Source organism: Pteropus medius, unplaced genomic scaffold (genome assembly GCF_902729225.1).
Source record: "Pteropus medius unplaced genomic scaffold, Ma_sr-lr_union100, whole genome shotgun sequence".
Lineage (NCBI taxonomy): Eukaryota > Metazoa > Chordata > Mammalia > Chiroptera > Pteropodidae > Pteropus > Pteropus medius.
In genome coordinates, this window is record NW_024352004.1 from 1029919 (window position 1) to 1040731 (window position 10813).

General features: G+C 39.5%; 1 protein-coding gene across 5 annotated transcripts in view; it reads right to left on the reverse strand.

Annotated features, from left to right (window-relative positions):
- The window catches only part of EFTUD2 (elongation factor Tu GTP binding domain containing 2), a 37652-nt gene that overhangs the window by 22067 nt on the left and 4772 nt on the right, over positions 1–10813 (reverse strand). For 3 of the 5 annotated variants that reach the window (XM_039846751.1, XM_039846746.1, XM_039846749.1), the window contains exons 3-4: positions 1534–1699; positions 807–885 (exon numbers count right to left, since the gene is read on the reverse strand). In XM_039846751.1, the coding sequence (XP_039702685.1) occupies positions 807–885; positions 1534–1699 (245 nt within the window). Of the gene's footprint in view, positions 1–806; positions 886–1533; positions 1700–8838; positions 8948–10615; positions 10715–10813 lie in introns of those variants that run through there. The other 2 variants (XM_039846747.1, XM_039846748.1) reach the window with 2 other exon arrangements.

Below are 10813 nucleotides of genomic sequence, written 5' to 3' on the forward strand. Positions count from 1 at the left end.
GACTTCCATCTTGACCAAAACCAGCACTTTCTTTCTTGCTTATCACCCACTTTATTTATGGCCAGTAGGCTTCAGATGACTTTGGCTCTTCAAAAAATCAAGTCTGTTTTCAAAGATTGGCGATTTTTAAAAATCACTATTGAGAACACAAAGAAGTATGAAGCAAATTCTGAAGATAATTGAAAAGTTGTTTCAAAAATGTCTGAGTGATGGCAGGTGAGGCGACCATTTCAGAAGGGACCCCACTCTTTCAGACATACAAGATGACAACACGGTTAAAAGAAAAAACACGATAATTTCATTAACTAATAACAAGTCTCAAGTACTTTAACATATGAAGGCCTTACGAGTGCATTTCATAAATGAAAATATTTTCAAAAAGTCTGCAGTATGAACAGTCTAAATTATTCTATACATATATCTAACTACTTAGGCCCTCTTTTTAAAAATAGAGTTATGTTCCCAAAACACTTAGCCATTTTACCAAGTCAAAATAGGCTCTGGTGGCCCAACACTGACATTATAATACCTAATACTCTTTGTCTCAAAGGCCGATTTTCAATACTAAACTAAAGGTTTAGAAGAAGAGAAAAAGAAGCTGAGATCTGGATGAGAGGCAAGAGAAAAGTTCAGACTGCATCTAAATATCCCAGCACCATATAAACTGAAGGAAGATTTTGGCAAACTGTAGAGAGATTCTGCTTTTGCAATTCACTGGCTACTTCAACCACAACCCACCTAATATGTCCATGAAAAAATGAATCGACGCTATTCATACAGAGAGGCTGAGAGACATTATAACTTACTCCATTTCATACACTGTGACAGGTAATGTTTGCTCCATCAGAGTGAATTTCTTGGTTTTCACTGGTTTAATGATGGGTTCTAGGGAAAGAAAAAAAAAGTGGTGATGTGCAGGTAGGCAGAAAATATAAAAATATAGAGCTCTGTTCCATTAGACTGAACCTGCAGAACGTATGATACATGGTACCAATTTATGTTGTTTTGAAGGATCACTTGTTGAGAAAGTTCTGGGAATGCTGTTTCGTACAAGACAGTGAAGGATCTTGAATCGTGGACTAACGAGTTTGGGCTTCATTTTTGTGGGAGGTAGGGAGAGGAACTGGATATAGGTTGAGGTCAATGTCAGTCCAAAATCTCTCCTTGAATTTGTAAAATGCGACTACTTTGAAAGTAAGCACTGTGAGGGTTGGTTAAATGAGTTGGGATTATTTGAATAGAAAACTTATCAGACCAGAGGGAGAACTTAAAAAGTTCTTAAAAAGAACTTAAAAAGTCTTCAAGAACCTAAACATATATTAGATAAATAAAGAAATACTCCTATGTGCTTGGTAACAAGCTATGAGTTTAACTGAATATTAAAACGAGGTTAACTGAATCTCAATCCAGAAACAGTATTTGACAGTAGAAAAGAAACACAAATCAATTCATTCATTCAGCTTTCGAGAATGCTGATGAAATGAAGCGTTCTAGTTTCAATTTCACCTGCCAAGCCAGTGACTCCTGACTTACCTGTGAGAGGCTGGGTGTCTTCCTCCTGAACTATGGTCTCCACTTCAGGACCATACACTTCTTCAGCGGTGGGATAGTATTTCTTATCCTCATGCAGCACCACCTCCATTCCAGGGTGATCTTCATCATGATCACCTACATCATCGTCATCGTCATCCTCATCCATCTAAAAGCAAGAGGAAAGGAGTTGTAAGATGCATGCACTTTTCCTGCTCAATGACTGACTATATCACATGAATTAAGGGCAGTGACTTCACAAGTGTGACAGCTTGATTTTGAGTTGTGCTAAAGAGTCAGCAGGGCAGGTTCTACCCTTGCCTGATCCTTCACAAAGAGAAGACTATAAGCCATGGCTACACACAGCTCTCCTCATTCATACTAGCCTCTTCCTTAACATGGGCCACTGGTCACAAGTGGATTGAGATAGGAGAAAATAAATGCTCATCACCACACACCCTTTTCAGGGAAAAAATAACTTCTTCCAAGGGCAAAGCCAGGATCCAGAGGTAGAAATCGTGAACAAGTCTGTATCTTTAAAATTTTTCACTTCGATTCACAGAATTATTTTTGAAAAATACTTTTCTGACAGAAAATAACAGGTGTTGGTGAGGAAGTGGAGAAGTTGGAAGCCTCATATACTGCTGGTGGGAATGTAAAATGGTACAGTTACTTTGGAAAACAGTTTGGCAGCTCCTCAAAACTTTAGACAGTTACATGTGACCCAGCAATTCCATTCCTAGGTACATACTCAAGAGAAACAAAAACTTATGTTCATACAAAAACTTACAAAGAAATGTTCATAGCAGCATTGTTCATAAGAGTCAAAAGTGGAAACAACCCAAATGTCAATCAGCTGATGGATAAATAAAATGTGGTATATCCATATGATGGAATATTATTTAGCAATAAGAAAAATACTTTATACATGCTACAACATCGACAAATCTTGAAAACATTATGCTAAGTGAAAGAAACCAGACACAAATATTGTAGGATTCCATTTATATGAAATGTCCAGAATAAGCAAACCTATAATAGTGATAGAAAGTAGCCTAGTGATTGCCTAGGGCTGGGTGGGTAGGTGGGGGAATGAAAGAATTGGGGGTGGGGGGGTAGGGTGATGGTTAAAGAGTATGGGATTTCTTTTTGTGATGATGAAAACATGCTAGAATTGACTGTGATGATGGTTGCATTACTCTGAATATCCTAAAAGCCAGTGAATGTACACGTTAAATAGGTGAATTGTATGGCATGTGAATTACATCTCAATAAAATTGTTCAAGAGAACTTTGTAACATAGATAATCAGAAAGTACACAAGTAACTAGAAAACAGACAAGCAAAAAAAAATCTACGATGTAGGTATTTACATTCTATATTTTTTGATGACTGCGGTCTACCACACAACTTATTTAACCAATTCCCTATTTTCTAACACAGAGGTGGTTTCTAATTTTCAGCACTACAAACATCAACCCTCATGGCTCAGGGCCTCTGCATTTGCTGTTTCAATAAACAGCAAATAAACCACTTTTTGTACTCCCATTTTTGTGAACATCATTATTTCTTTAGGACAAATTCCAGAAGTAAAATTGCTGGGCCCAAAGGGCGGCGTACTTAAGGCTTTGATATGTATTCTGCCCTGCAGTAATGCCGTTCAATGCACTCACATGGGTAACACATGAGAACACAACACATTTTGGAGCTGGATGAGAGGTCCTGTGGCTTAGCTGTTAGCCATTCATTCAACAAATATTTAATGAGCACCTGCCATGTACCAGGCACTTTTCTGGACACTATCCTGCAACTTCTCACACATTAGGAATACCATCAGATGGGAGTTCTTTAAGTGATTTTTGTCCTGTATCCTCAGTGTACAGCACAGTGTCTGTCACACAGCAGGCCTTGTTAAATGAATTCTTTCTATATATTCCTGCCCGTTGAGTACTTCCAATAGCATGGCACTCACTCATGAGACAGGCCATTTCCCTGTTGGAAGTCACAGTTAGAAAGTCAGTCTCTCTAAACAACTTCCAATGTACCTCCCTATAAATTAATTCATGGTCACAGCAACATTGAACAAAGTGATGCCTCTTCCGCTAAAAAATCCTTTAAATAACTAAAAGAGGCTACTACACCACCCTTTATGTTCCAAAACATCTTGGAACACCATTCACTCAACAAATACTTATTGAGCACTTACTATGTGCCAGGCACTATTCTAGGTATTGATAATATAGCAATGCAAAAAGAGAAGTGATGACATGTGAGCAAAAATCTTAAAGAAGAGAGAAAGTTCAACAAGTAGCTGGGGAAGAGCATTCTAGTTGGCTGAAACAGCAAATGCGAAGGCCCTGAGCCAAGAGGATCAGCCAAAAAGCCAGTACGGTGAGACTGCAGTCAATGATGGGGAGAAGCGTGTAAGCAGAGATCTCTAGGAGGTGGTTGTGTAAGATCTTCTGGATCATTCTAAGTAATCTGAATTTACTTTTACTCCAGGGCAGTGGTTCTCAACCAGGGGCAATTTTGCTTCCCAGGGAACATTTGTAATGTCTGAAGATATATTTGGTTGTCACGACTGGGTATGCATGCGTGGGATCTAGTGTGCAGAAGCCAGGGATGCTGCTAAGTATCCTACAAAGCATAGGACAGTCCCACAAAAAATTATCTGGTCTCAAATGTCAATGGTGCTAAGGCTGAGAAACCCAGCTCCAGTGGTTTTGAGCAGAGAATATGACCAGATCATTGTTTTAAAAGAATCGCTCAGGTTCCCATACTGAGAATATACTGGAAGGAGGGTGATTAGTTACGAGGCTACTGCAAATATTTCAGGAAAGAGATGACAGTGATGGTAGCTTGGACTGAAGTGGTAGCTGTGAAGGTGGTGAGGAGAGGTTTGATTCTGGGTATGTTCTGAAGGTGGAGTCAAAGTGCATTCTAATGAATTGACAGTAGGTGTGAAAAAAAAGAAAAAGAGGCAAGGTTTTTGACCTGAGCCACTGGAGAATGGCACTGTCTTTACTGAGATGAGAAAGACTGCAGCAGGTTGGGGGTGGAGCAGGGGGCAGGGAGGGGGAGAAGCTCAGTGTAAGATCTGCTAAGTTTGAGATGCCCTATTAAACACCGAATAGAGATACCAAGAAGGAACTTGGACATACGAACCTGAGGTTCGAGAGAAAGGTCCAGAATAGAGATACATATTTGAGAATCCTTAGTGTATATTTGATAGGCCGGATATGAATGTAGATAGAGAAGAGGTATAAGGAATGGAGCCCTGGGGCCTGTTGATGTTTAGAGGTTGGGGAGATGAGGAGGAACCAGCAGTGAAGACTGAGAAGGACCAGCCAGTGAGAAGGAAAACCTGGGGGTTCCTTGGAAGCTGAGGGAAGAGGGAATTTCAAGGAGGGAGTGATCAGCTGGGTCGGTCAGATGCTGCAAACAGGTCAAGTAAGATGAAGACTGGGTCTGGGGCAGAGGTCACTGGTGACCTTGACCAGAGCAGTCTCTGTGGAATGGGAGAGGCAAAATGACAGAAGTGGGTTTGAGAGAAATGCGAGGAGAGGATTTGGAGATGGCAACTATCAACAACTCTTTTGAGATGTGCTGCACTGGAAGCAGGAAAATGGAAAGTAACTGAAGGGGGATATGGGGTCAAGAGAGGATTTAAAGATGAAATAACAGCAAGTCTGTATGTTGATGAGGATGCTCTAGTAGAGAGGGAAAACTGGTAACGCAGGAGAGAGGGGAACATTGCTGGAGGAACGTGTTGAGCACGTGAAAGGATGGGATCTAGTTTCTAGTCGACAGAAACGAACTAATCATTCATCAGAACAGGAGGGAAGGCATATGGCACAGATGCAGAGAGGTGGGTAGATGTAGTGGTGGGAGCTTGTTTTCCTTCACACAAATTCCAGCATGTAAACTTCTTTCTTAAAAAGAACACGAAACCCTCCAGTGGTAAGTTGCCCGGCCACTTCCTATCATCTTTACATTCTACTTGTATTAATGTGACCTAAGATTACATTAGCTCTTTTGGTAGCCGCACATATTCCACTGGTGGTGGCTTCAAAATAGCTATCAAGCCAGTTTCCTCCTGCCCCATACTGCTAGACGTATGTTGAATCTAGGTGTATGATTTTATGTAATAATTTCTAACTACCTATAATTACTTCTACCTGAGTGTCCTGACGGTAGCTCAATTTGACAAGTCTAAAGTAAAACTAAAAAAGCATCTTTTTATCACTTCCTTTTGTCTGTTATAACCAGTGTTCATCTGGTCATCCAGCTCCCCCCATTCTTTTTCTCCCCCAACATTCAAACAGTGACCCAACTCTTCATCTTTATATCCTTCCAATGTGATGAACTTCTGCAGGCCTCCCGACCCTCCCTTCACTAAAGGATCCCAGCATCTTGCTTTGATCATGTCACCCTTACTCCCAGTTTCCCACTCAAGGCCTTCTCCAGTGTGGCCCCTCCTCCTCAGCTTCACACTCCCAGCTGTCCTCCAGCAACTGCACTTTGGAAATTGGAAGGAGAAATCATTTTCTCTGAACATACCACCTCTGGGCCCCTGCTCACTGTACGCCTAGAATGCCCTTCCCTCTTTCCGGTTTCCATTATCAAAATTCTATGCATCTCACTGCTATATGTCTCAATAAAAAAAATGTTTAAAATAATCTGTGCATCCCATGTGGATGAGGAGGTTATAGGAGCTCTTATTCTGCTAGAAGGAGTATAGACTGACGCAGTCACACTGAAGAGTAATCTGATCGTACTTAGTATAAACACTTAAGTATAAATATGATCCTATGATCAGCAACTCTGTTTTTGGGAATATAACCCAAAGAAATTTTCACATGGTGCATAAAATTGAGAATATTCACTGCAGTATTATGTGTCGAGGGAAGGCTGACGGCAGGTAACTTGGGGTACCCATCGCTAAGTAACGCACAGCAGGGAGAACTGAATGGCAAGTTGTCACAGACTAGACATACTCACAGCAACAGAGCTGGATCCTAAAATGCATCACTCATCACATGCTCAGTGGCAAAAGAAACAGAATGATACAGATAACAGGATACCATTTACTTAAATTAATGTACTTAAATTAATGCACATATACAATGCAACTGTACACTTTGCAACTCACACAAACAAAAAGTACACATATGTTAGATCAATTACTACGGTAACAGGTATGAGAGATAAAAAGGAATTAATAGGTTAAATAAGAGCACAGCCTTGGCAAGCAATAATATCAAGGAGCATGAGCTAGAGTATGATTAACTCAATCTTCTGCACCGAGGTAAAAACATTCACACACAGCCTAACCATTCTTTTTTGTTGTTGTTATTAATAGCTTTAGTGAGATATAATTCACATTCCACTGAATTCACCAATTTTAAATGCACAATTCAAAGGTTTTTAGTATATGCAGAGTTGTGCAACCATCACCACAATCAATTTTAGAACATTTTTATCACCCCCAAAGGAAACTGTATCCTCTAGCTATTACCCCCCAATTCCACGCCAATTCCACGCCCCCAACCTACACAGTCGCTAATCATTCTACTTTCTGTCTCTACAGATGCCTACCCTTTCTTCAGGTCTACTTTGAATGTGACTTCCCTCAGCTATCTTTCTTGGTCATCCCAGCCAGGAAGAATGCCTCCTTATATACTACTATTATGAATACAAATTAATATGATTTAAATGGCACTTGTCCTTCCCTATCTCATAAATATTTTTGCATGTACTTCATCTCCCCTGGCAAGCTGTAGATTCCTGCAGGGCAGAGATAATGCCTTGGCTCTCTCAGCATTATGATTCCTTGCAAATAGTAAGTGCTCTATAAATACTTAATGAATTCTTGGGCTCTATTTAGCCAGGAATTCAAGTTTGTTGGGATCACTTTGAATTTACATTCCGTTATCCAATAATTAGCTTATGTGATGTGCAAATATTAGAAACTTCTCTTCTCTATCTTCACCTAGGTCATTGATAAAAAGGTTGAAAAGGATGGGACCAAGCATGGATGCTAGGGGCATGTCACAAGAGCTCTGGTGGTGATCCATTAATCAAACTCTTTGGGCCCCATTGTTCAACAGCTGTGACTTTTCCTTGTATTATGACTCAGCCTCTATTTTTCCACAAGGACATAATGAGTTACAGTGGTTACCTTGGGGAGTGAAATGGATTAAGAACCAAAGAATATTTTCTATCTGATTTGAATAAGAGTATATTCATGAGTTACTTGTATAATAAAAAATATTGCTTTAAAATAATATTTTTAAAAAAGAAAATAACTGGTTTATAAGAAAAGTGATTTCAAAAGCCTTGCCGAAATCAAGATACATAATATCCACAGCACACCTCTGACCTATAATATCTCAAACTAGTAATTGTATCAAGAATAAATTTTTATAAACTCATATAACCTTCCTAAGTATTCGATGCCATCTGTGTTAAATTTCCGTCCATAATTTTTACCATGGATGCATATCACACTTATTAGCCTATAGTTTCTGAAATGCAATGCCTTATCTCCATCTTTGCAAAGTAGGACGAATTGCGATTCACTTTCTAGGACCACAGCCAGTCCCCAGTTTCTTAAAGATGACCACAGAGGCTCTGAGCTTACCTCTTTGAGGTCTCCTCCACTACCCCACCTAGGTAGGACCCAATGCATATGGTGGACCTGGAGACCTGAACATACTCAAGGCCGCGAGATGCTCTCTTTTAGCCTCACCTATACGGCTCAAATTTACTTTTCCTTTTCCAGTGTTTATTCTATTTTTTTCTAGTCTGAAGGACATTTTCTCTGATGGAGAAGACAGATGGGATGGCAGCCGGGACTTCTGCCCTGCTTCCCTGCTGTTTCATTAATGCCACACCTCCATCGATAAGCAGTGGGCCTATTTACTTCTTATTCTGAACAGTGCTAAAATATAAAAGCCATCTTTGGAGTCTTTTGCAAGCCTCAAATCATCTGGACTTCATCCTCCATAGCTCTCCCGAAGGGGAGTCATAGGAGTCTGCACCTTCTCTTTCTGCTTTTATTCATCTTTCAAAACCCGAGCTTATGAAGGACTTCCCAGGGCACCTGTGCTTGGAAAAGGTGACTACCTTATATTTCCTTTCGGAACTTCAATAGCTAAGTTTTCTTAGGAGCAGTATAAGAACCCTAATAAGTCATATCACAAAGAGGACAATGTTAGAGATATAAACAGGTATTATGGGAGCAGAGTGGATTCAGTACTTTATTGCTTTTTTAAAAGAGAGAGAAAAAAAGCAATTTACGCCTTACCTCGTCAAGATCTTTGGTCTCTCTGCCCAATTCATCATCATCTTCATCAGAATCTAGCTCTGGGCCAATATAATTCCCAAACTCATCATACAAGTCAGTATCCATGATGCTAAAATGCAAGGAGAAGAGGAATGAGATTCTGGTAAGGTAATGAAGGCCTCCATGGATCCACCTTTCAAGCCTTATAGTTGACCATATCCCATCACACAGCCCCTCTCCAGTTACATCAACCCACTGAGTGGTCCCCTCAAAGGCCTGGACATTCCCTATTTCTTCTACCCATTGTCACTGTTTACATACTCTTCTTCCACTTCTTTTTTAATGCTAAAATGATTTTTAATTGTAAAATAATTTAATACCATAAAGTTGCAAAAATAGTACAAATCTTTCTTTTTCCTAAATTATTTGAGAATAAGTTGCTGATACAATGCGTCGTCACCCCAAAACTTTATTTAGTGCAGGAGTTTGCAAATTATGGCCTGTGGCTAAATCTGGCCTGCCGCCTGATTTCACAAGTCCCCAAGCTAAGAATGCCTTTGACATTTTTAAACAGTTGAAAAATCAAAAGAATATTTCATGATACATGAAAATTAATTACATGAAATTTAAATTTCAATGTCTACAAAAACAGCTTTATTAGAACACGGCCATGCTCATTCATTTATATTGTCTACAGCTGCTTTCACAATGTAACAGCAAAGCTGAGTAGCTGCAACTGAGTCCATATGGCCCAAAAAGCCTAGAATATTTACTATAGAAAAATTTCTGTCTGTCAACCGCTGGTTTAGTGTCTGATTCCTACAAACAGGGACATTCTCGTACATAATCAGAAAAACACTATTGACACATTACGACCACCTAATCCACAGACTCCCCCAGTCATGTTTCACAAACTGTTCCAATAATGTCCTGCATAGTAAAGGATCCAATCCAGGACCGCATTTTTGCATTTAGTCGTCAAGTCTTTAGTTTCTTTTACTATGGAACAGTTCCTCAGTCTTTCCTTGACTTTATGACTTGACACTTTTGAAGATTACAGGCTTGTGAGTTTGTAGAATATCCCTTAGCTTGGGTTTGTCTGTTTCCTCATAATTAGGGATTTCTGGCATTTCTGGCAGGGATATCACAGAAGTGATGCTGTATTCTTTTTAGTGCATCTACTCTCTGGTGGTATATGATTTTAATTTGTCTCATTAGTGGTGATATAACTTAATCGCCTGATTACCAAGATGTCTGGCAGGCTTTTCTATTGTAAAAGTTACTTGTTTTCTCTTTGCAGTTAATAAGTATTTTATGGGTTTTCTATACTTCAATTACTGAAATTCTATTCAAAGTACAGCTCAAATGCCACCTCCTTCAAGCTTTCTGAGATCCTCGGTTTCTCTCTCCCCTATGCCGCTATAGCCTTACTGGACCTTTACCAGAATTTAATTGTTTTGAAGGCAGTTACCTGTATTACCCTCACCAACTCTACAGCTTACAAGTAATAAACAACAGAAGAGAGCATGGGTTAAGGACTTGAGCTTTGGAGTTGGAAGACCTGGATGTGAATCTTAACTTTGTCACTTAATAACTATGTAACTTCAGGTAAACTACTTCACTCTAAACCTGTTTCCTCAACTGGAATATGGAGTGAATAATTCCCATTGAACGAAAGGTTGTGAGAATTAAACAAAATAGTCTGTGTAAAGAATTGATCAGAGTCCTAGGCTCAATAAATGTTATCTAGCATTTTGGCCATTCTTGAATACAGGAACCCTGTGTTCCTTGTGCCCACCTGTCAATTCAGCTTGCATCAGCAGGAACTGGATAAATGTTAAGTGAATAAAATGTTTGAGATACTGTTATTTCTTGCACTAGGTTAATCTCTCCATCTCCTCAATGCCACCTGTTGAGTGCTGAGTGTAGATAAAATAGAGAATTAAGAGCTTCGAGGATTGGTAATTAAATGTGAATTATTATGGAAACTTTCACA